General features: G+C 42.2%; 1 protein-coding gene across 1 annotated transcript in view; it reads right to left on the bottom strand.

The window, feature by feature from the left end:
• Positions 1 to 23,133, bottom strand: part of RPS6KA2 (ribosomal protein S6 kinase A2) — a 315,972-nt gene extending 292,839 nt beyond the window's left edge. Inside the window, exons 1-2 of the mRNA XM_063329165.1 lie at positions 23,071 to 23,133; positions 18,655 to 18,699 (exon numbers count right to left, since the gene is read on the bottom strand). Coding sequence (XP_063185235.1) covers positions 18,655 to 18,699; positions 23,071 to 23,133 — 108 coding nt within the window. The remainder of the gene's footprint in view (positions 1 to 18,654; positions 18,700 to 23,070) is intronic.
• Positions 23,134 to 25,067: the final 1,934 nt, after the last annotated feature.

Here is a 25,067-nt window from a genome sequence, read left to right as displayed (position 1 = left end):
CACTTTCCATAGCAGACAGGGCTACCCAACAGACTTTTTGCTTCAGTTGCCCCTTTTGCCTATGGATGTTTCCAGGTATAATATTATGCCAAAATGCTCACTGGCCTGAGTAGGAACATGTCTGAGTCCATCTCATCAAGCTAATGTTCAAAAACCTAAATTAAGTCTTTGCTTAAGCAAAAGTCACATCTATCCAACACAACACTAAGTCTGGTAGCCCTGTGAAATTCTATGTTGCATTCCAGCAATACATGATGAAAATTATTTTAATTCAATTTCTCCCATGAGCACCCAAACCTCTAGGGTTTAGGCTACTTTAATGTTCAAGTTGCCTCAGCCTTATTCTTCAAATTAGTCAGATGACCAGAGGAAAAAAAAAAAAAGGTGGATGCATCAAAACACCTTTGAATGCAGTTGGTACCATCTTCAGTTTCTGAATATTTCTGCTAATTCACACAGGTTGAACTGCATCACAGCAGACACACAGCAAGAGACACCCCTGGGGAGTGAATTAGGCCCCTTCCATGTCTTCAAGCCACGAGGAAAGTTGATTCTGGTCTCCCATATCTGCTTTCTTGTGAGAACTGGAGAAGTCACCCAGGAAGCTCTTTTGCTTCTACTTTAAACAGATTTAGCCTACTATTTATGTTGCCGTATCTGAACTCAAAGTGTTTCAGAAACGTGGAGAAACAATGAAGTTATTCATTTCAGTCGTGAAGATATGCTTTGTTACAATAACTTGCCATACGGAACATGCAGATAGATTTGGGCAGCCAGGTCAGCAGTTACCCGACTCTCCATAAACAGCATGCCAAACTCTTGACTTTTTCTAGCCTTATAAGGACAACACTTTTCTCCATCAAATCAAAAAACTTACTGTTCTTCAAATCTACATGTAAAACCTTGGGCCTCTAAGGCAGGCCTGTTTTCTTCATACAGAGGACAGCAATATCTCTCTGCTAATAAGCTGCAGCACGCATAGTCTTCAGCTGTGAGCTTCATCAGAATATCAACTATTCAGACCCAGAAACAGTTCCTAGGCCAGATACTGAAAGGCTAAAGGGTTTTGCTGTTGATGAGACCATAAGCAAGACGACCTCTTCTGTACAAAAAAAAGCTATACACTCCCAACCCCCATAAGCAAGTCTTCCACTGTTTCATATCTTCTTTAAAGCTCTGGAGCCATGAGATCAGGTGAAACTCTAGTTTTCATTATGTTTTCTGAAAACATTTAAGTTGTTTTGAAGTAGGGTTTGATATATTAAAGCTTTAAACTAAATTGAAGTAGGTGCTTAATATATTAGAACTGTAAATTAGAGTAGGAGCTTAATTTAAGAGACTGGGTGCCTTAAGGCTGTACAAAGAGCAGATGCAACAGTTGTAGTACTAAGTGTCAGAACTTATCTCCTATTTTTTAAGGAAGAAGGCTTTAGGTCAATATAAACTTGTAGTAGAAGCTTCTCTCTCAAAACAAGGGGCCCAGGGTTACTGAGGAATGCAGAGACTAGTCAAAACTAACACTTTTGATGCACCAGCAAGAATAAAGAAGTAGAGCAGAGGCCTGCAGTTCGCCCAGAAGTCACAACGATGAAGAGGAGCAGAGGAAGTAAACGACCACCAGATGTCTCTGAAGACCACCGAGAGAGTCAAGCATGCGAGAGTGGGCAGTAACCTGTAATGAGTTAATGAATAGATAATCATTTCTTGGAAAACTAGTGAACATGCATACACAGTATGTATTTAAATTGTACATCTAAATCCGTCGGTGCACACATTAGGTGGAGCAATCCCCTGTGCGCCCGGCGCTGCAATAAAGAATACCTGCTTAATAGTCACCAAGGCTATTGAGTCTTAACTTCGGCATTTCATGGCATCAGTTGGGCTATGAAAAGCCCAACAGTAAAAAATAATAAAGTATGAGTATTCCATTACATGATCTTACTTCTCCTTTACTTTTACGGAGAGATGAAAGATAGTTTTAGCAATGCAAGTTAGTGACCCTAAAAGTCGAGTGACCAAGAACAGTAGTATATTTGGACAGTGCATGATGCACAAGTATAAGTGCAGAAGAAATAAGAGCTAAGAAAAACAGTGCAGGATGAGCTACCCCCACTTCTTCCAAGACACCTCTAGATGATCTGGCAGCAAATCAATGGTAGCACGGAATTTCAGAGGGTTTCTCTGTCCACTGTGACAGACAAAGCCTAAGTTCCTCCTGTCGGCTGCAGGCAGAAATTGAGATTAATCACCCTGCAGCTGCCACAGGGGAGGCATCCAGCACCTGTATTCTCTGCTGCAACAAACTGAACAGGATTTGCAGGTGTTCCCCATCCTCCAGAAGGTCTTTTATTACTAAGAAATGAACACCCTAATTCCTCTTCAAAATGGCACAAGCCATTATATCCAGACAGCTAGGGACAACGGTCCTGCACTGCTTCTCCTGCAGTCAGCAGCTGCTTGTATAGTGCTTATGGCGTCATTAAATGCTTCCCCCAGCTGGCAGCCAGGGATACGAGAGCTGCTGCATCTCATAGGAAGCAGCTCTTCCAACTGTTCACACAGGATGCATCTACATTAAAGAATGAAAAAAGGCAGGAAAAGCAAGCTAGACAGAGCAGTATTTTAATGGTCCATTTCTTTCCCAGGGCCTGGGACTGTTCTCATGCCAGCTGTACAGCTGAGATACTGTACCTCTGCTCAACGGGAAGGATCAAAAGCTCTGCTCAAAATAGACTGCGTAAGCACACTGGAAACCTTTGGTCTGCACACTTATATTTCTTGCTAGACAGTCTGACATACAACCAAGTGCATAGCTGCCTTTCTATCAATAAAGCTGAAGGCTAAGACCTTCAGCAAGGGCAAGGATTACTATGCCAGGAATAAATTGTCAAATTTAAGATGAAGCTCGGTAGATTGACATAGAGCAACAAGTTCTCTCCCTTAATATCCACAGCAAAGAAAAAATGAACTTGGCTAATCCAGAAGCACCTTTACCTCACATTCACAACCGAGTCATAAGCAAAGCCAGTTGGAAAGAATGCTCACAAGTGTTCACTGATACTCACAGTTGTTTAAGTCACCAAATGGTAACATTTGCATTGTCCACTTGTCCATAAGTATGCTTGCAATGCACTGTTAAAGGCACCAAGATACTAACATAAATAAAATGCAGTTGTAATGCCCAATGGCAACACAATGACTATTATGTAGGAATATTTAGAGAACAGGTACTACATACAGGCTTTGTACTACATACAAAACCACAAAAAAACAACAGCACAGTAGAAACATAGAAGGAATTTCTGATTTTTAAGCCTACTTTAACTCATTCTGCAATAGCCAGGAGATTTTCAGCTCCAGGTGCAGCAGGTGGAAGTTAAGCATCAGATAATTCCCAAGAAAACATCCTGTTCCTGTACCCTTACACCACCTTGCAAGAACCGCTACAGTCCCAGCACCAAACTAGGCAAACTGATGAAGCTGCCGTTTCAAACACGTAGCAAGCACTTTCCATAGCCCTAGATAGTCCTGAAAGAGAACTCCAGTGCAAAGATAAAACATTTCATGGGCAACCCACTCTGTACCTGTAATAAAAGCCCAGTGTACAATTACTTAATTGGCATCTATACTACTAGAAAAGTTAGAGATGAAAAAACTCAGGTCCCTACCGCATGTTGCCAGTCTACAAGATTTGTAACTAAATGCATATTTCAGGCTTTTCAGAGAAACTTAGTCAAATTTTCTTCCAAAGCTGATGGGGCAAGTTAGACTGCCTTAAGTGAACTGTTAAAAGAAAGACTAGTAGAACCTAGTAAAATCTGTAAGAACAAGAATAAAGAAGAATCATTTACTACTGATCTAATCAGTCACAACAGTGAATCATCAGCCAGTTAAGAGATAAACAGTTATTCTATATGGAAGCTGAACTTAAAATTTCTTTTCTCCCAATTCAGACATTCTAGCTAGTTTTCTATTCTTTGCCACAGTTACAGCCTAAAAAAATTCAGGCTCTTAGAGCTACATTTATTTAAAAAAAAAAAAAATGATTGCAGAGCTAAGGAGTTAGAGAAGTCAGAGAGAATCCAGGAGTCACAACATTAGAGAGACTCCTGGCTGATCTCCTGATGTGCTTGAGAACTCCTGCTTGCCTGTCTGAAAGGAAGATAAGTCTTCAAATTTCTCTTTCAAATCCAGGAAGGTTGCATGGTTCTAGGGACAGGCGCTGGATTCTGCCTATCTTCCTCGCCAAGAGGATTGTGGAAGATTCACCTAGACATCAAAGCCTCGGGGGGGGTGGGGGGTGGTGTTCAAATCCTACAATGAGCATAAAGCAAACAAAAGAACACATTTTTCATTTGCACACTACGTATACACCCCTTGGGCATTTTTAAATTATTAACTAAATACTATTTTTACACAGTTACTTCAAGGCTACACCAGATATCTGCCTCCCCCCCCCCCCCCCCCCCGCCTAAAGCCAGTTATTTACCCAAAGCTGTCTCTGAGAACCAAAAAGGTGTGCAAGTTTGCCAGCTACACACAGCATGACAAACCATATTTCAGGAAAATGACTCAGTAAGTTCAAAATGTTTTACACATTTAATTAAGCCTTACACTAACTCCAGTTGGCAAGCAGGAGTATGAATCATGGAAACTAGATCACAGGAGCAAACTCAAAGCAACAAAAAAAACTTAACTGCTTACTCCCGGAGCTGAACAATTACTTACTACAGCAGGAATCCAGGAGGAAACATCCTGCTTCATAAGCAAGTACACTGTGGATAGGAAGCAAAGGGGGAGAAAAAAAAGGGGGGGGGGTAAAAAAAAAAAAAAAAAAAAAAAAGAGGACTGCCATAACTTGAAGCACAGATGCTACGCCAACCAGTGCTAGTGGACGCGTTGCCAGCAAGCTCTCTTCTAATCCTCAGTATGTTGTCAACTGACATCACTCTCCCTTTAGTGTCTTCTACAAAGCTATCTCCAAGAAAGGATGGCACATCAAGGCAAAAGCCTACTGGAAAGAAGTAGTGGTAACACCACTAGGATGGAGTTTTGTGTCATCATTGTGCACATCACCGCATTTACTCAGTGGTTACCACACTTACTGTTATTTGTGGCCCTCATATACCATAAGACACTGCTGTATCCTGAGCTTCTTTACTTAACAGGAAAATACCCGTTAAGTATATAACATACAGGAAGATGCAATACTGAGCTAAACTACCAGTAAGAGAGATGAAACTCGTACAACATAGTCTTGGTGCTAAAATAAAAAAAAAATATTATGCAAATGCGTACATATCCTGTTGTTCATGGGTTGCCCATCCCCACTAGTGACAATCAGCTGAAGCAAATAAGAATACAGAAAAGATGCCTCTGACATCTGAGGCCCCACAAGACCACAGAAAAATGGGTAAGAGATGTTTAGTTGAGAAGGATCCACAGAACATCCATAACATGCTGAGCTATAAACCACTTCCCATCATGCCCTAGAAAATTTGAGAGCAATAGCAAGCTAGAAAACAAACATATAAATGTACCACTAGTTTATTGCAAGAAAACAGAAGTACAGTCATTGTCCTTTGCTCTCTCTCTCACAGTTTGAGATGTCTAAAGTAGTTTGAAGTGGAACAATAAGTTCCTCTGTGTTTGTAGCGCTATTTACATATCCTTTATCCTCTTTATCATTATTGTGCTGATCTGCAGGATGACTAGCTTTCTGTGTTGACAAGGGGGCCCTGAGTTCAGGGACACTATCAAGCATCACAAGATGCAAACTGAAATATCTCCACTTGCCACTTTCACCCCTGCTCAAGTTACAAGGTTAGCACAGTAAAGGCAATATGCACGCCTGTTATTAGTGTAGAGCACTAACATTTCTTACATTGTTCCTATTTCTTTTCCATTGCACTGCTAGTAAGACTGCCATCACCAAGAAAGGATCAATACAAATGACAGGAAGACTACAACATAGCATTACATCCCTCTTCCCAATATAACAACAAAATGGTGATTGGGAAAGAGTCAAATAGCTCTACATACTTTGCCCTTAGCCAGCAAGCCTCAGATATTGCTGCACATAAGCAAAAATTCTTAAAGTCTCTTACTAACACCAGGAAATGGAGAGTATTGCCACTAGTGCTGAACAGTTTTTTGTTTTGTGGTTTGGTTTTTTTTTTTTTTTTTTAAAAAGGCTGGTATCTTCTTTCAGGATCTTGGAAAACAGCAGCTCAGAAACTCAGCGTGCTCTAGTCCTGCCACTGACAACACCAACCTCTACATTGTTTACATGGTGTCCAACCGTGGCGCCAGCATCTTCTCACTGTGTCTGTCTCCACCACTCAGCTCGGTTTGCACGTCCATTTCACACAGCTGTCCTGAAGATGGAATTACAACCCCCATCCCCTGTCACCACAGCACAGACAGCAGCTTTGTTTACTCCCGAGACCAGCAATTTTTTAGCTACTCAATGACAACTTCCAGAGGAAAGGCTTTTCTCCTTCTCTCTCTTAAAATACACACCACAAACATGACCTTCACAGAGTCAGGGTCTATCACTGTTGTCATTACAACTAGTGTAAAGTTGTATGACTGAGGGCACATGGCTCACAGAACCAAGACAAGAGAAGATTAGAGGCCCCCATTACACCAGTGGATTAGGTCTTTCACAGGCATGCTTAGAGTTACCTCCTTTGTCAACTTGAAGCCCTTATGGAGCATCCTAGCAGATGCAGTTATTGTTCTCCCCTAATCAAAGAGCACTGGCATTAAACATGTGGCTCAGAAGAGACATTTGTGGCAGAGGCTACACTGACTTTCCAACCCTGTCCCACTAATGCACTTCAAGCTTCAGGCAGCCATACCTGCTCTGTAGAAGAGTAGTCTTTCACCCATTCCCACACTACAAATCTGAACTATGCCCAACTCTTCAGCACAGCTACCAGCAAGCAAAACTTTTCACGCAAACTTAAAACATGCCTAATTTAAACCAGTAAATAAGAGAAAGCCTGTCACTGTGTCACACTTTTTCATTCACCTTTATGTTCACAATAAGATCTTCCATATCAGGCCTGGATATCAAGTCATATTTACTGCTTAAGTATTTGTTAGCTATTGGATTCAGATGTTTAAAGGATTTGATCACTTATCTTCATAACTTCTGTAAACAAGCTAACTACACACTGCAAACTAACAAACACTATTCAGACCTCTAATCTCCCATGTTAATCTCCCATTCACTCAACAAGACTGTCACCCACAGAAACGTGTCAATACCCACAAGAAGACTGTTTCTCGTACACCATTTCCAGAAGAAGAAATCTCTGCCTGTGAAACTAGAGGCATACTGTGGAGTTTCAGGATCATCTCCCCAACCCCCCAATATGATAAAACCATATGCCAAGGTAGGAAAACTGACCCCAGGAACTTCAAGAGGATAAAGTAATTGGGCATAGAAGTAAGCCCAGATGCACATCACATTCTCCTGCCCTGACAGATCTTCCAGCTCCATTCCTCTGGGTCAGATGTGCTCTGTGCATCTAGTGCAAGTCAACAGCAACCCTACCAAATTTAAAGGAAATGGGTACTCCTTCAGTTTTCCCTTAAAAGATAACAGCATTATACATACCAGGCCCAATTATTCAGCTTTGACATGATCTTCTCCAAGAATCATTTGAGAAGGAACCCCCTTCGCCCCAGGCAGACCTCTGTATGAATCAAACTACCCAGCTCCCAGCCCTGCTGGGATGGAGCTCTGACCTTGCTTGGCACCCACAGGGCCAAGGCATCAAGGTTCATTCTGGATCACACTGCATGCTGACAAGCAGCACAGAACAAAGGAAGCTACTCCTTTGTAGGGGAGGGGAGGTTTAGATTAGATATTAAGAAGAATTACTTGACTGAAAGAGTGGTCAGGCACTGGAACAGCCTGCCCAGGGACGTGGTTGAGTCACCATCCCTAGAGGTGTTTAAGAAACATCTAGATTTGGCACTTCAGGGCATACTCTAGTGGTAGAGATTGCAGGGGTTTTGGAGGGTTTTGTTTGTTTTGTGTGTGTGTGTGTATGGTTGGACTCAATGATCTCAAAGGCCCTTTCCAACCATGAAGATTCTATGATTCTATACTCTAGGAAAGTTTCCCTCTGGATAGACTCCATTACACCCCACCCTCTGCAACCAGCTCCTCTGCAGTGCTGCTGCAAGACAGACTTTAGAGAGACCTCACCTCAGAGGCCTGGTGTATCAGGTGCAGTCAGGAGGCTGGAGGGTGCTAAGCATCCCTTTGCTCTAGCTTTGATTTTAGGAACAGAAGTTAGCCCTTCTTCTCCTGTTTCTCTTCCCCCTTCTAAGAAGCCTCCCAAAACAACTTGGAAGGAGATGAAGAGACCAAGCATTTTGAAGACATCCTTGTTAGCTAAAAGCATAAATAAGCGTGCGTATACATATATATATAGAGATAGATACATAGATAGATAAACACACACACACACCCCTCCTTTACCATTCCTTCCCTATTCAGCTTGGCAGAGTGCTCAGAGTAGCTTTCAAGACCACATCTGCAGCATTTCAAGCAGGGTGCTCTGCACCTTTAGCTACCAGTGCTATGGTCTGTAACACAGCCCTCAGGCACACTATGGGATGTGGAAATTCACAGGTGCACTTCTGTCAGAAACAGTTTTCAGGTGACAGACACTCATGGAAGGCTCACTGATGTAACCAAGACACTACTTTTGCAATTTAATTCCTTTGTATCAGCTCCCTTTGTAGGAAAGGTGACTCACAACCTTTAGTATGCTTAAAAAAAAGTAAATTGTGTTAAAAGTTGCTGAAATACATACCATACAAGAAGTCTCTCAAGACTGTTTATCATAATAAAATACCTTTATAGGACAAGGCAGGAGATTATTTAAATTAAACATACATTCTTATTAGTACATACCAGTAAACAATCCACTCAAATAACAGTCTCATGAAGAAGAATGTATCAGCTTTTTTAGCAGTGCTGTATTGCTATTGTTCTGTTTGGAATATTTTCTTCCATAAGAGGTATCACTAAATATATTAGGATAACCTTCTCACCACAGTTGGAAACTGAGAATTGGAATAAAAAGGTAAGAGAGTTTTTAGATGAGTAAGTGTTGAGAGACCACAGTTCCTGATTACTGGAGGTGAGAACTGTGGTTGCTACGGTGTACAAAGGGATCAGACTATGTATTCAAGCACCTAAACATGAATTAGTAGGCTTAAAAACCACACTTAAAACTCAGGGTACCACAAATAACAGAAGACATCAATGAAAGGCATGGACTGTACTTCAATCATCCATCATAGACACGATCACCAATACACACTATGCTTTCTCTCCTTTTTTCTTTTTGAAGTTTGGTGACAGAAAGAAGAATCCTAGACTGCACTAAAAGAACCTAGTAGTCACTCTAAATACTGACTTCACACAAACATAGCAATTAAAAAGGGGAGAAAACAGCTACAAAATAGAGACTTAAATAGCAATCAGGAAATCCAAGCCCATTTTGGATGAGATAGGTCTAAGCAGGGTCAGAATTTATTATTTACTAAGCGCCTTGCTCACATCCAGAATAAAAGTGTTCAGAAGACTTAAGGTTTTAACTTCATATAATTATGAAGAGGTCATTTGATCATGAGACCTACACTTCAAGCAACTTAGATATGCAAGAGATTCTATCTAGATGCCGGCTCAAAGTTTTGAACAGCTGGAGACTAGCAGTTAACTCCCATAGGCAATTCTGTACAAATATCCACCTGCAACCCTAGACATCGGATCTTTATGTTCGGCCCCACACTTCTCTGGTGCTGATGAACTCTGTCTTCCATAGAGGTGTTTATATAACATTAATTTCCAGGCCACCTGTCAGAAATAACTGGCCAAATAAAACAAAACATCTGCCAGTTTTTAAGCATCCAGGTGTTGAAGAGGTAATTGGCCTGCCTCCTTAACTTCCAAAACATATTTAGAACAGCAACAAAAACCACACTACATATTTCATACTCCACTGTAAATTTCAACATAATTTTTGTGAAACCCTGAGTGTAATAAACATGTACACTTACTAATCAGACATCCTGTAAACTTGCAGGAGTTCTGGGTTTGGCCCATTTGTTCAGACACAGCCAGGCTAATTTATTACCCAAAGCTCCCTTTAAGTCAACAGGGAAAACCAGTCAGGTCTCAGATAAAGTAAGTTATACCCTGAAGCACATAACTACTTAGCTTAATTCTTGACATCTACAATGACAACATGATAATTCTTCTGTGTCTAACCATGTCCATTTGAGAATTTTTTTTTTTTTTCCCCACAGATGGTAGAGCTACCTTCTAATTTTTCCACATCAAATCTTTGGAAAAAAAGCAGTCAGAGGAAGGCTTTTTCTTCCAGTACAGCTGCAGTGCTCATCTTGCTTCTTTGCCACATAACTTTTTCTTTAGGGAAAGTTATTTATAAGCCTTGGAAGTAGTGGGAAAGGAGAGAAGAGGATTCAAAGGAAGAATTCTTATTTCAACACAAAACACTATGTTCTTAGCGGAGAACAAACCATAGAGTGAGCAAGAAAGCTAGAGTAATCTGGGGAAAAAAAAAATAAAAAAAAAACCAAAAACGAAAACAATTGACTTTCAGCTCATTGTAATGAAGAAAAATGGATTTTCTCACCCTAGAGTCATAACCATCTATGTGTAAATTGTTGTTTGTTTCCACTTGAAAAAACACAGCTCTCTAGGAGGCACCATACTCATCCCAGAAACAATTTATCCTTGACTCTAGGGTCTGCCAAGTGACTCATCTCTCCTGATGACACAGTTAGCTCATAGCCAGCATGCTCTCTTGGGTACCAACTGCCATTATGGAACAAGTTGGTTTTCATGAGGGAACAGTTTTCCACAGATGAAATTTCATCTGTCTTAAGTAATAACCCTTGTTCAAAATCAAGCAGCCTAATTCAGTGAAGTGTTTTTTATCTTGCACACGCTTCTTTTCCCTGTTCAGTATGATGTTGGCTTAGTAGTGACTGCTACAGTCCAGTCTACAAAGTTTAATTTAAAAGCTTCTGAACACATGGATTGCTATGCATCCAAGTGTCTGCCCAATTGATTAAATCAGTTGTCCATTTTGGTGTCCACTTAGGAAAAATTTTGGTTGGTTAGCTGTTCGTTCAGGAACTAAACACTGCAAACTTAAAAAAATCCAACACACACAACCAAAAAACAACAAACCGTGTACACCCCCCTCATGCATTGTCCCTGAACACTGCAAGTTGCACCATCCCACTGCGTCAGGATATCTCAGAGTATCAGGAACATAGGTGAGATCACTGCCACAGCAAAGTCCCAATTCAATAAAGGCACAAGAAGATCACAACCAATACGTGTAGGAATCACACTTCAGTGGGAGCAAGCATCAGCTGTTATCTCAGGTAAGGAAAGCTCTGCCACCAATTATAATTATCTGTTGCCTTCACTACCAGCTAAAAACCCATCACCTTGTCATCTAAGGTCTCAATAGAGATTGAGCCTGAGTTCAGTTTTGGTTCTAAAAAAAAAAAAAAAAAAACAAAACACAAAAACCAAGGTTTCTGACCCTTCGGCCATAGAGAAAATAGTTTCAATGCAGGTTGCTAATGACCACAGATCATCAGCATCTTGGCAATAGCTGCAGCAAGCCAGAGGGCTTGAGAAACCCTGAACAAGGTTCACAGACATTCTTCCAAAGTTTTTTTAAATTATATTATCCTGGATCTGAGCCACAACAGCACAGTGTCTGAAAGCAGTAAGAGTAATTAAAAAAAATAGCAGAGACCATGCAATAAAAATAGCTAGAACTCAAAGTTTAACATTAGCTTAAACATTTTAGGTTTAATGGCATCCCATTCAAACATCACAATTCTTTCAGTTTGTGTATTATCTTTCTACACACCACTTTGCCCAAAACATTTGAAGTTTTCTACATCTATTTGCTGTATGAATTATACATGGGGCAGGAGAAGGAAAAAGATCAAAGTAAAAAAAAAAAAATCAGGTTTCCTTCCTTTTATACTGATGTCTCCCTTATGTCTGTCCTGATTCAACTGGTGAGGACAGTGACAAGAAGCAGCCAGTTTATAAAGAATCAGAAGTAAGAAAATTCTCTTTCAAAGAGGGCAGCACATCTGTTCTCCTGTCAGCTTTTCCTCCAGTACTGGGATTCTGAACCCAGGCTCTGGGGTGCAATAGGAGAAGGAGAGGCTGCATTCGTTTCATGACCCCAGCTGTCCCTCTCACATTTTATCCATACAGAGTCAATGGTGGAATAACCCTTCACCTCCACCAAGGACACACTTTTATATACCTATCTTGCACCAAGTTAAACAGAAACCAATATTCTGTTGGTTGCCTGATCAATTTCATTCCAAACAAATTGCAGTTATTTACTTTAAAAAAGTGATAAGTACTAGAAGACAGGCACTGTGGATGAATTCCCTAAATATATTTAAATAAATTTTAAAAAATAAATCAATTTCTAAAGTCAATTTACAGAGTTATTACCTACCAAATCCTTTATAAAAGCCAAGTACTTCAGATTTTATAAAAAGTTTTTAAAATTTACTTAAGGTAAAACAGCTTACACTACCTACGTAACATTCTCAAATAAGAGCTGTGGGAAAGAGAAAAACCACATAATTTGTTTCTTAAATTCATCACCGGTGTAATTTTGTAAGTATCTATGCAAGGTCATAATTTGCCATTAATCAGATGAGGGCCTGCATTTGAGCTCTCTCCGTATCTATTTTTATGGAAAGAAACAAGTCATTCCAGAGAGATTAGTCTGTCTGTGTTTTAGAGAGGTGCGTAGCATAATATATGGACGCAAAGTTATTTATTGTGATGATAATGCATTGCTTGATAAGAAAACAATTTTTTGTTACTTTGAACTTTTTTTAAAAAACATGGTTCCTTAATTCTGAGGGTTTGGTTTTGTGCCTTTTTTTTAATGAAGGAAAAAGCAATGTGTTGAATAAATGCAGTGTTGTCATCATCTAGCAACTTTAACTAGGCTTCCCTCCTCAAGAACATTTACATTATATAATTATACTTCTTTACACTGTGCCATACCACTCATTTAATGATCGGCCTCCTATTAGTTTGTTCCTATGACCCAGGTTGTTGTTTGTTTGTGGGTTTTTTTTTTTTTAAGGTACAGACTTCTTGTGTGTATATGTATAAAAACAAATGACCAAGAAGCTCAGCCATTCTCTTTAATAGCTTCCTGCCCCAGGACAAGCTTATGTTCTGGGATCATTCTTAACAACCAAAACACACAACTCATGAAGCAACAGAGAACTTTGCACAGTTACTCTGTTTTGTACATCCTCAATATGCATATTAACCTATGAGCTGCAAACTTAACCAGAGATGCAGATTTTTTTTGTTTTGGTAAGCAGTCATTATGATCATTATTAAAAGTCATCTACAACATACATTCATTTGCATAACAGATTGAACAGTCCATACTGGGTGTATTGAGACCTTCAACCAATTTAAGTGGGAGACGCGAGGGAAATTTCACTAGATCCTGCTAAAAAAACCCAACCAAAACACAGGCCAACAACGTCTCCAATTGTGCAACAAAAGCAACTTTTTTGAATGGCAAACCAGAATTTTCTGACCCGCTTTTTAAGTTAGGTCCTCTTTTTTTTGTCAGAGAAATGAAGTGATATACCAGCGATTCTAATACTTGTGCATGCTGGTTAAGCTGTTTTGAGATAATCCTAGTGATGATCACAACAAACAGCCTGAAAACATTCTCCATTGTCTCTGTAGTTGAATACTACTCTAGCAGCTTTGGAAGAGGGGTGGTTACTGGCAGTTCAACATTACACTAGCCTTGATGCTGTGGTAGATACCTACTGCAGACAACCTGACCAGGAAGAAGTAGAAGCCTTCCTCAGATAACTGGAAGAAGCCTTATATGTGTGCAGGCCCTGATCCTCAAAGCGTTCACTTTATCCATCCTGGCATCTTCTGAAAGTGCACGAACAATCCAGGAGATTTCTGCATTTATAAATGCACTTCTGACACAGATGATCAAGGAGCTGATGAGGGAAATTGTTCTGCTGGACCTGATCCTTACAAACAAGTAGTTGGTCAGGAACATGAAGTTTAAGGACTGTCTTGGTTGCAGTTACCAAGATGACCCTGGAAGGAAGAGGGGTCCAGGAGAGTTGGTTAATTTTCAAGTATCATCTCCTCTAAGTGCAAGATTTGGACACACTGACCAGCAGGAAATCACACAAAGACAGCAGGAAGCCTGCAGGGATGAACAAGGAACCTCTGGCAAAATTCAGATATGGACATGAAATATGAGGGGCAGAACCACCAAGAGGTGACCAGGAGGAATATGGAGACTACCCAAGCAGGGCTGGAGCACTTCTCCTATGAAAACAGGCTGAGAGAGTTGGGGTTGTTCAGCCTGAAGAAGAGAAGGCTCTGGGGAGACCTTATAGCAGCCTTGCAGTACTTAAAAGGGGCCTACAGGAAAGCTGGACAAGGATTCTTTATTAGGGACGGTAGTGATGGGATAAGGGGTAATGGTTTTAAACTGAAAGAGGGTAGATTTACATTAGATATTAGGAAGAAATTCTTTACTCCAAGCGTGGTGAGACACTGGCACAGGTTGCCCAGAAAAGTTGCGGATGCCCCATCCCTGGGGTTGTCAAGGCCAGGCTGGATGGGGCTTTGAGCAACCTGGTCTAGTGAAAGGTGTCCCTGCCCGTGGCAGAAGGGTCCTGGTGGACAAGTTGAATGTGAGCCAGCAACACACCATTTTGGCAAAGAAAGCTGACAACACCCTGGACTGTATTAGAAAAGGCATTACTAGCAGGTCAAGAGAGGTAGTCCTTCCCTTCTACGCAGCACTGCTGAGACATCTAGAGTGGTGTCCTATTCTGGGCTTCTCAGTTCACAAGAGACATCAACACACTAGAGTGAGACCAGTGAAGGTGGGCCACCACAAAAGCAGTTAAGGGATGCGAGGATCTGACCTAGAAGTAAAGTCTGAGAAAGCTGGAACTGCTCCCCCTGGAGAAGACAATGCAGGGGACAGAGAAGGAATGGAGGTTGGATCTTATTAAGATGTATAAATACCTGAAGGGAGGAGGTAAAGATGACAGAGCCAGACCCTTCTCGGTGGTATCCAGTGAAGTGATAAGAGGCAGCGGGCACAAACCAAAACACAGGAAATTCTATTTAAACCTGAGAAAATGTTTTTGGTCTTAGGGTGATCAAACACTAGAATATGCTGCCCAGAGGGGTTGTGGAGTCCATTCAAGGCCCAACTGGATGCACTCACAAGCACCTTCCTGTATCTGACACTGCTCTGAGCAAGGCAGGGAGGGTTGGACTAGAGGACCTCCAAAGGTGCCTTACAACATCAGCTTTCTATGATGCTGTGAGCATTTATCATTGCCTCGATAAAAGTAGCACTACAGCAACAAAAGTAAAGTTTTCACTGATATGGAGGTATTGTGCTTTCCTCACTGTGATCATTCAACACACTCTTTCCTCAACTCCTAAATGCTATCACATTAGCTGTCACTGCCATTAGTTATAAAAGCTTGATCTTTCATTGAGGATCCAACAAATTCATATCCTCTATGGACAGTGGTAGAGCCTGAAATGCATGCTTGTCATGGGACTACACACAGAGCAACCACCTTTCCTCCCTCCAATTTTGTTATTCATATTTGCACAAGAGTATTTCTGCACAGTATCAGCAGAAGTTACGTGTGTCTTTGGAAACTTTGTACAGGAGTTAACAGTAAGCCTAGGTCCCGCCATTTTCAGTTCTGCCATGCAATTTGCATAGAGCAAAACTTCAGGGTATTTACCCAGTTCTGCTTCTGGTTGGACATCAGCACTTCCACTGCACCTCTCCTATACTTTCCCCAAGAGCCCCGTGCAAGCTTTCAATTAGAGCATTAGAAAGGCAAAAAAACCAGCTCAAGGCAGTGTTACAATCCAGCTTCCGAATGCTGTAATTTCAAAGTGCTATGAGCTGTATTGCACACATGCTTACTATTTTAGAGAGGCGTGACAAAGAATTTTGCTGCCAACTGTACCTTCAAGGAGGATTTCGATGGAATATCAATGCCTAACTCGGACCTAAGACCAGACCACAAGGCACATCGCTTGTTTGAGTATTTTGGTCAAACATGTGGTCAAACTTGTCATTCCCATCAAAAAAGCCAGTTTGCCAAAAAGAATCACTTTACAGAAAAACTGCATCCCACAAGTCTAAGCAAGGACTGCCGCAGGAGTTTGAAGTTCTCTCTTAAGGAAATTCCCATCAGCTAACCTGCTTGCCTTTGTGTCAGGACAAACAGGGTCCATATCTTTGGGAGGACCTCCTAAGGGAACACACTGATTACAGCAACCCTGCATAATCTAGGTGACAATTCTAGAGCAGAGCTGACACACACTGCTCTAGGGCCAAGGTGTGCCTCAGAAACACTTGCTATGTCCAACAATCCTGTTAATTCATGCCCCCCAAGACATTTAAAGAACTTGCCCATCAACAGCAAGATTAGATCTCAGAAGAAGCAGCAGCGCAGTTTTTAGTAACACATCTTGCCACCATCTCATTTGTCTGTACTATACACAAGATAGGAGAAACAGCAGGAGGCCAACATAGCCTAAAGCAGGTTATTTACAAGAACATCCTTTGACCAAATGTGAACCGTTGCATTATATGATTTAAACTTACCCCTTAAGTCATGCTTTAATGTTTCCTGAAAAAATTGGCTTTGAGCTTGGGCACAGCACAGTTATCTGTAAGAAAGTCACCAGAACAGTAGGCCATTCTTTCCTACAACGTCATTAGAGTAAGAGGCAAGCTTCATAGAAATAGAACAGCTTTACAGACTAAGCCGCTAAAGGGCTGAAACAACATGACAGCAGCAGAGCAAGGGTGAAAACCAGCCAGTTTTTCCTATTGTATTTTTCTGTAGTACTGCATAATGAAGGCACACGGAGGAAAATTAAGTGAAGAGTGAGGGTACTTCTACATTGGACAGTGGATATGTCACTGTCAATGATTTGTTAGTGGTTCCTGTGTATTAGTTTTATAATGCACAAGTGCAGCAGGTTTTTCAATCAGACATAAGCACATCCTCCCACTTGGCATACAGACCCTGCAATCGCCTTGGTGAGGCAGGAGTAGACATACAGAAAGCTAAACGCAATTACAGATACCACATTGCAAGTTGTAATACTTACAGCAGTAAACGCAATAGAAAATGAGAGAACACAGCACTGAGCTTTCTATATAAGTAGTCATTAGATGCAATTTTTTTTCTGCCAAATTTAAAACTTAAGAATTATAAGATGCATCCCTAATGAAAATTAACTAGGTTTAAATTTATTTAGGAAATGAAAGCTGTCTTCACAAAAAAAAATCATCCTAAAACCAAAACCCACAAATCAGAAATTTAATCTTCAGCAATATCCTCAAAGATAATGTGATCAGCCCAGTTACCTGCACTTTATTTCAGCCCCAAGCTTTTTGAAGAGTAATTTAGTGCTGTCTTTTTAAGAAATGGAAAAGGAGGAAGAAAATTACATTTGGAAGTTGCATCCATTTCACAGAGCTCAAAATTAAGACTTCTTCCTTTCTGTCATTAAAAGGGTTAAAACTATTCCTTTAACATAGCAGAAAGTAACAGAAACTTACCCTTGCACTGAAAACGAAACATCACAAAGGAAAGTTTGAAGTTCCAAAGAGTAAGAGATACTGGGAAGCTTAGCACATTCAAAGGTGGCTATTGAGACAAGGGTCTTTGCAGCCTCCCTTCAATCCTGAAGCAAGGCAGTCTCCTTCACTTTTTGGAGCCAGGAGATGCCTAATATCTTTTCAAGCACACTTTGGTTTACTCCACATGAGCCAGCAGCACCTGGTACTGACACCTGGGACCAGCAGACGACACTTTTACAGTTAAGCTTTGCCCTCGGTTCATCATAACAGCGAACGTTGATTTGTTCTCACCTGCTTTCTATCTTCATATCACCTTCTATCTCTTATATTTGGCATTTGCCAAAATAGACTTTGAGGCAAGACTTGTGTTTTTCTGTAGGTTTAGGGGGTTTCTTTGTTTTGGGTTTGTTTTATTTTGTTGTGGTGGGTTTTTTTCTCCTAAAATTAGCACAATAATACAAACAATGGATTAACTTGAAGGAAAGAGTTAGCTCAGTCTTGCTCTGGATGGAGGCAAACAGGAATGAACTCAAAATTTAGTAGTTTTGGGGGTTAATTAATCAGGCACAATTCACGATACACACGCATTGTTATGATGACAGAAACTCTTTTTGAGGTCATTACAAAGTCTTCTCTGCAGGAAATCCATATGCCTCGAGAAATTTTTGTTCTTTCTTGGAAAATAAGCACAAGGGTAATACCTGTAAAATAAAACTCCCTAAACTCTAGTTGAACAAGTCTATCCTCCTTTTTTCACTTGACCTTGCAATAGAGGCCAAAAAAATGGGTTGAAACACGTGGAAAAGTACCGGAGACATTTTGTTTCTGCAAAGGCAGAAAATTATATTATAACAATTTCCTAACCTTTGTTTAATCCATGAATAAACAGATTTACCTCTTTTACAGGTTCTTCATCCAGCGCAGCATCTTCCACCACAGGCTAATAAACAGAGAGGCAAAGAGAGAGGAAAAGTGTCTTGTAAATATATGTTATTGAGAAAGACACAATTCTAAGCCAAGTTCCAGTGCAAAATACAGTCAGCTTACTTTTAGTCACTTAAGTCCAAATTTATATTACTGTAGCAGGCATGTTCAATTCTTCATACTTAGCATAGGTAAGTTAATCTGTCAATCCATGAGGACTTGCTTGCTCCAAGATATATAAAATACTAAGAGATATAGGAGAAACACAGGGCGCACTATTAAAATTGCTGATGAATAGTCCAACCAGGTTTGTTATAGAAATTGCACAAAAATGAATGAGGAATTAAACAAGGTTATTTATGATGTGGTAGGTTGACCCTGTCTGGACACCAGGTGCCCACCAAAGCCACTCCATCACTCCCCATCCTCAATCAGACAGGGGAAAGAAAATAAAACAAAAGGCTCATGGGTTGAGATAAGGACAAGGAGAGGCCACTCACCAGCAATCATCACAGGCAAGACAGACTCGACTTGGGGAAAACGAATTTAACTTATTACCAACCAAATCAGAGTAGAATAATAACAACTAAAACCAAATCTTAAAGTCACCTTCTCCCCATGCTTAACTCCACTCTCAAATTCTCTAATCCCTTCTCCCAAGCAGTGCAGGAGGAGGGACAGGGAATGGGGGTTGCAGTAAGCTCATCACATGTTGTCTGTGCTGCTCCTTCCTCGTCAGGGCAGGACTCCTCACACCCTTTCCCCTGCTCCAGCATGGGGTCCCTCCCACAAGGAGACAGTCCTCCGTGAACTTCTCCAATGTGAGTCCTTCCTAGGGGCTGCAGTTCTTCGTGAACTGTTCCAGTATGGGTCCCTTCCGCAGGGTGCAGTCCTTCAGGAACAAACTGCTCCAGCATGGATCCCCCACAGGGTCATGACTCCTGCCAGGAAACCTGCTTCAGCGTGGGCTCCTTTCTCCATGGGTCCACAGGTCCTGCCAGGAGCCTGCTCCATGGAGGGCTCCCCATGGAGTCACATCCTCCTTTGGGCATCCACCTGCTCTGACATGGGGTCCTCGCATATACTCAATCCTTGCTCCAGCTGCAGTTGTGCAGGGTTTTCTTTTTTTCCACCCTTTCTTAAATATGTTATCCCAAAGGTGCTACATTGCTGATGGACACACTGCTGGCCAAGGCTGAGCCCATCTCAGAGACAGATGGCATCGGCTCTATTCAACACAGGGCAAACTTCTACCAGCTTCTCACAGAAGCCACCCCTGTAGCCCCACTGCAACCAAAACCTTGCCACACAAACCCAATACACATGAATAAACAAAAACTAGAGAACTGGAACAGTATTTCTTGCAGAGAAGAGATAATATATGTATACATAGGACCAAGCTTTCTAAACACTCATCTCCCATTTAAATAGTCATTTAATGGCTGCTCAGCTGAAAACTATTAAGTGATGAACCCTTTGGAGAATAGGTAGAAATATTCCACACAGCTTGATCACACAGCCCTTCCTCGGGAAAATATTCCCAGGGCTGTAATTCACTACCCCCTCCATCCAGCGTGAGAGGGATCGATAACTTTGCCTACCCACAAAGAAGTTCTAGACACAGCAAATATCCCGGTTTTCTTGCGTACTTGTCAGACACAATTAATGACCTCCTGAGTCAACAGGTGAAAGAAGCGGGATTTTGCTCTAATTTTCCTTTACACAAACACAATATAGAATATGCCCTCAATGCATTCTTATCAAGCAATCGATTTACTATAAATGCTGTCTTTAATATCTGCAAGTCATTCACCTGAGTCATGCACTCATAAATGCCTCTATTTTAAAATGGTTTTTGGCATTAAGGAAGGGGAGGAGAAAGAGGTCCATATGCATAAAAGAATGAAACTGTCTCCCTCCTTGTCTAACTGTGAAAATCTTCTGTGAAAAAGAACAACTTGCAGACAATCATGAAAACATTTTATCCCACACAGCCTGTGACAGCTCCCTCGAAGCAGTCCAATCTTTAGTGTTTAAGCTGCATTCAGCTCATTAAAGACTAAATGTCATCAGTGTTTGAAAAGACAACTGGTCTTCACGGACAATAGCCCACAAGAGACAGTTAGTTCCTATGTACTTTAGCTAGATTTGAGCAAACAGTAATTTAGAAATTCTATCTATGGCATGATTTAAAAGGGTTATGAGCTATAGCAGATCTTTAATGAGTTGAGAGACAGTAGTAATAAATGGTGATCTATATGTTGTTCTCATCTGAAATGCAGAAGTTTATGCACATAATTCCTTAACCCTCTGTAAACGTTTTGTAAGTGAAATCTTAGCAAGAGTGGTAGAACAGTGTAGCTCATAGCTATGGTACTCTTTAAAGCAAGAAATGCAAAAAAAAAAAAAAAGCCCCAAAACAAACAGGCAATAGGACAACAAGAAATGGCCTCAAGTTGCACCAGGGGAGGTTTAGACTGGCTATTAGGAAAAGTTTTTACACTGAAAGGGTTATTAAGCATTGGAACAGGCTGCCCAGGGAAGCAGTTGAGTCACCATCCCTGGAGGTGTTTAAAGGATGGTTAGACGTAGTGCTTAGAGATATGGTTTAGTGATGTTTTTTGTCAGAGTTACGTTGATGGTTGGACTAGATGATCTGAAAGGTCCCTTCCAACCTAGGCGATTCTATGATTCTGTCTGATTAACTGGCTTTGCAATGGATCAGTTACTCTTAGTAAGGAGACCTACATGGTTTATTCCAGAAGAAAGGTCTAAATGGTCCTCCTACCAACAAGAGTGATGACAATAGAAAGCTGTTGTCCCAAGCAATGGACATGGGGCCTTATTGCAGAAGCGTACCCTACAATCTAGGGAAGTTTTTCCCAGAAGTTGATGGCAGAAAGAGCAATCTGAGAAGTGACTGAAGTGTGTTCTATCTGGAGCAGAAACACACAAAACAGAGTGATTTTAAAAGGAAGAGAAGGAGGAAGGAAGAGAGCAAGCACGTACATGCACTTTGAATACTGTGGTCAATGGAAAGGTACACTTTGGGGGAGGCGGGAGCATCATTTCTATGATGTTCAACAAAAAATTGTTCACCATAACTACAGTTATACAAGTTCATTGGGAAAGTGATTTAACAGGTTGTCATCTGACTGCTTAAATAAAATCAGGAGCAATACGCTGTTTCCCAGATATAACCTGTTTGGTAGCACTGTTTTCTTGTGGCACGTAAAGTGGAGCAAGTGGCAGCACTCAGAAGTGACTTACATGATACAAGCCTCCGCAAGCCCTCCAAACTCATTCTTAATCTAGGGACTCCAGAATGAGCTATGCTGGTATCATACATTATGGTATCACTTCTGCCATATCATTTAAGTATATAAACTAACACTCTGTACAAAACCTCTTCCACAATTCGGCAATTCCTCTTGACACAAGCATTTTGTGGTCCCTGTAGCCTGTCTGGTTAAGTTACACTCCCTTGTGTTCCTCTCCCCAAAACCCTATTACAGTACTCTGATCAACAAAGTGGGGGGGATGAAGGGGAGAGGTGTTACGAAGTAAACACAAGACACCCACATCTCACTAGTTTCACTCATCTATCACCTCTTACAAATATGTATCCTGTGCTGGAAACAGCTGACTGAAATACTGTGTTTTTACTGCACTACTCAAGAGCCCCAGAAATACTCAGGAATCCGCTATGTCCATTGCTGCACAAAAAAGATGATACATTTCTTGACACAAGACAATCTTAAATTGCAGGTAATGAAAACTCTTCAACACAAATTGTAAGCATTTACAACAGTAGCCAGCTAGTTAACAGAACGTTGCATTTCCAGTATGATCCTCAAAGCACAGGCTTGTGCTTGGGGGTAACGGACAAGGGTCTGTCTTTAATTTTGTGCTGACGCGAAAACAAACACAAGGAAGCTCAGAAATCAGAGCAGAAGAGAGGACCACAGACCTAACCCAGCCTCAAATTGGGGATCCCATACTTCATCTTTAAATGCAAGCCCAAGTCCTACTCAGCCTGCTTTGCACGTTTCCATCTGTTTTACACACTCCTTCCCCTACATTCGCCCCCAAATCCCCGGAGTATGGTCCCGACCCCAGCCCGGGGCAGGAGCGGGCGGGAGGGCAGCCCGCACCGAGACCCCGCATCCCACGGGCTCCGCGACGGGTGGCGCAGGCTGGGGCGCGGACACCCCCGCTCCAAGCCACTCCGGCTGCGGGGCAACAGGTTGCCGAGCCTCTCTCCCAGCTCGCCGTAGGGGGCGAGGGATGCCTATCACACCTCGTTTAGCTCTGTTTGGGGCAGCACCGAGGCGGTTCCCCCGGCGGGAAAGGGTGGGCTGGCAGCACCGCATCCCCCGCCGCTCACCTCCGTCTCCATGGGCTCCACCTCTATCCCTTTCCATAGCTCCAATAAGTGGGCGATCGGCATGCTGGGCGACGCCTGCCAGAAGCCGGGATCAAGCAGAAGGAAAGCGCGGCGGCAGCCGAGGAAAGCGGGAGAGGAGGGAGGGGGTGTCAGTCGGCGCCGGGACACCCGGCGGAGCCCGGCCCGGGACCCTCCGCCCGCTCGGCAATATGGCTCCCCGCCTGCCCGCCGCGCCCCGGGGGAGCCCGCAGGCAGGGCGCGGCCGCTCCGCAGGCGCGGAGGCAGGGCAAGGCGACGGCGGCCGCTCCGCAGCCCGGCGACAGAGCCCCGACGCCCCGTCCCGTCCCTCTCGGCCGCCGCCTCGCCTCCCTTTTAAGCGAGGGGGAAAGTTGATGCCGAGGATGCTGCGGCGGCGGCGGGCGCTGCCATGGCAACGGCAGCGCGGTCCCCCCCCCCCCCCGCCAGTACCGGCGGAGGAGGCGGGGCGGGGGGGGACCGAGCCCCGAGGAGCCCCGCTGTGTGCCTGGGAGGGGAGAAAGAAGGCACGGCTGGGGGAAATAAACGCAAAATTAAACTGGCAGTTTCACACACAGCCCTTGGTAGGGAGTACCCTTATTAACGATCGGTAGGTAGCTGATACCTTGGTGGGGAGTGGAGCTAGCAGAAGGATATCTAAAGTTTACCAAGCCTGACATTGTTCCAGTCTTAAAGAATTGTCTTACATGCTTTATTATTTTATTTCTGTACTACAAAGCCCGGACTAAAGCCTGGCTATTCAGATGCCATTTCCTCCTCTTGTAGCTCTCGCAGCCTATTACAACCATACTACAAACAGGCATGACATGTTGCATCGGATACCCAGCTGCAGAGACCATAATTTGTGGAGATGTTTATTTGGATTCTCCTCAAATTGAAGTTAAAACACGCACGTTACCTCATTCAGGCAACTTATTTAGCAGTAACACCTTTCAGAACATGATAATAAAGTCACTGCTCTTCAAGGAGCCATTTCAGAAAAAATAATCAGTGTGCAAAGTGCATTATTTTTTTCTGTTTCATGCTCAAAACCCCACAGTTTGTTTCCATAGCAGTGCTGTACAAATTCAGAGCAAGTTTTAGTGCACAACAAGAAGTCTTCTGCCAGTCTACAAAGGAACATGCGAGTAGTGTTCCTCCTCTGGTGCCATCTCAGCTCCCTCACACTCTATTTAGCATGAGTAAGCCACCCTGTAAGTATAAATGCCAAGCAGGGTTAGGAGCGAAAGTAAAATTCACCGACCATAATAAAGAAAGAAAAAGAAAGAAGAAAAGGAAATCTGACCTCAATCAGAGCCACAGAGTCATGAATTCAGATACTGCTGCAAGAACTTAGCCTTTTACTTCTGTGGTAGAATATGAACACTTTTCCTGACATCTGTGCCAACACTGAACTAACAACTTGTAACACCAATTATGCAGCTTCATCTGCTTTACAGATTGAGCAATTAAATATCTAGATTACTGGCTTTACTCACTGCTCACAAAAAAATGTGTAGTGGGAGTGATGTCAATCATGTAACAGACATATACCTGAAATCAGAATCTACAGTATCTGGCTGTTACATACTCCCTGGCTCTTGTATTCTGCCCCAGCTTCTTCCCCAGCGCCACAGGAGAAGCAGACATGCTTACTGCCTTTAACTTGACACAGACTCTCCCAAACAGCCTTGTAGTGCCAACAGCTGTGAGACCAGAGCCAAGATCTAGTGCAACGAATTCAGAGCACAAACCACACTTGCTTTACAAAACCCAGAGACCTTCAGAGACACATGCTCCCATGTGTCATCTTTATATCATGTGTCACCTTTTTGTTTTTTAAAAAACAAAAAAAACCCTCTGTTTAGCCCTGATTTACAGAGCTGCATTTTAGCCTTTGGGACACAAAGCTTGGATGCCACAAGCTAAGAGCAATAACAAAGCATTTGTAACAGCAGGGAACTGGGGAAGTGGGACATGTT

This window comes from Chroicocephalus ridibundus, chromosome 3, assembly GCF_963924245.1.
Source record: "Chroicocephalus ridibundus chromosome 3, bChrRid1.1, whole genome shotgun sequence".
NCBI lineage: Eukaryota > Metazoa > Chordata > Aves > Charadriiformes > Laridae > Chroicocephalus > Chroicocephalus ridibundus.
This window is presented reverse-complemented; position numbering and strand designations above follow the sequence as displayed.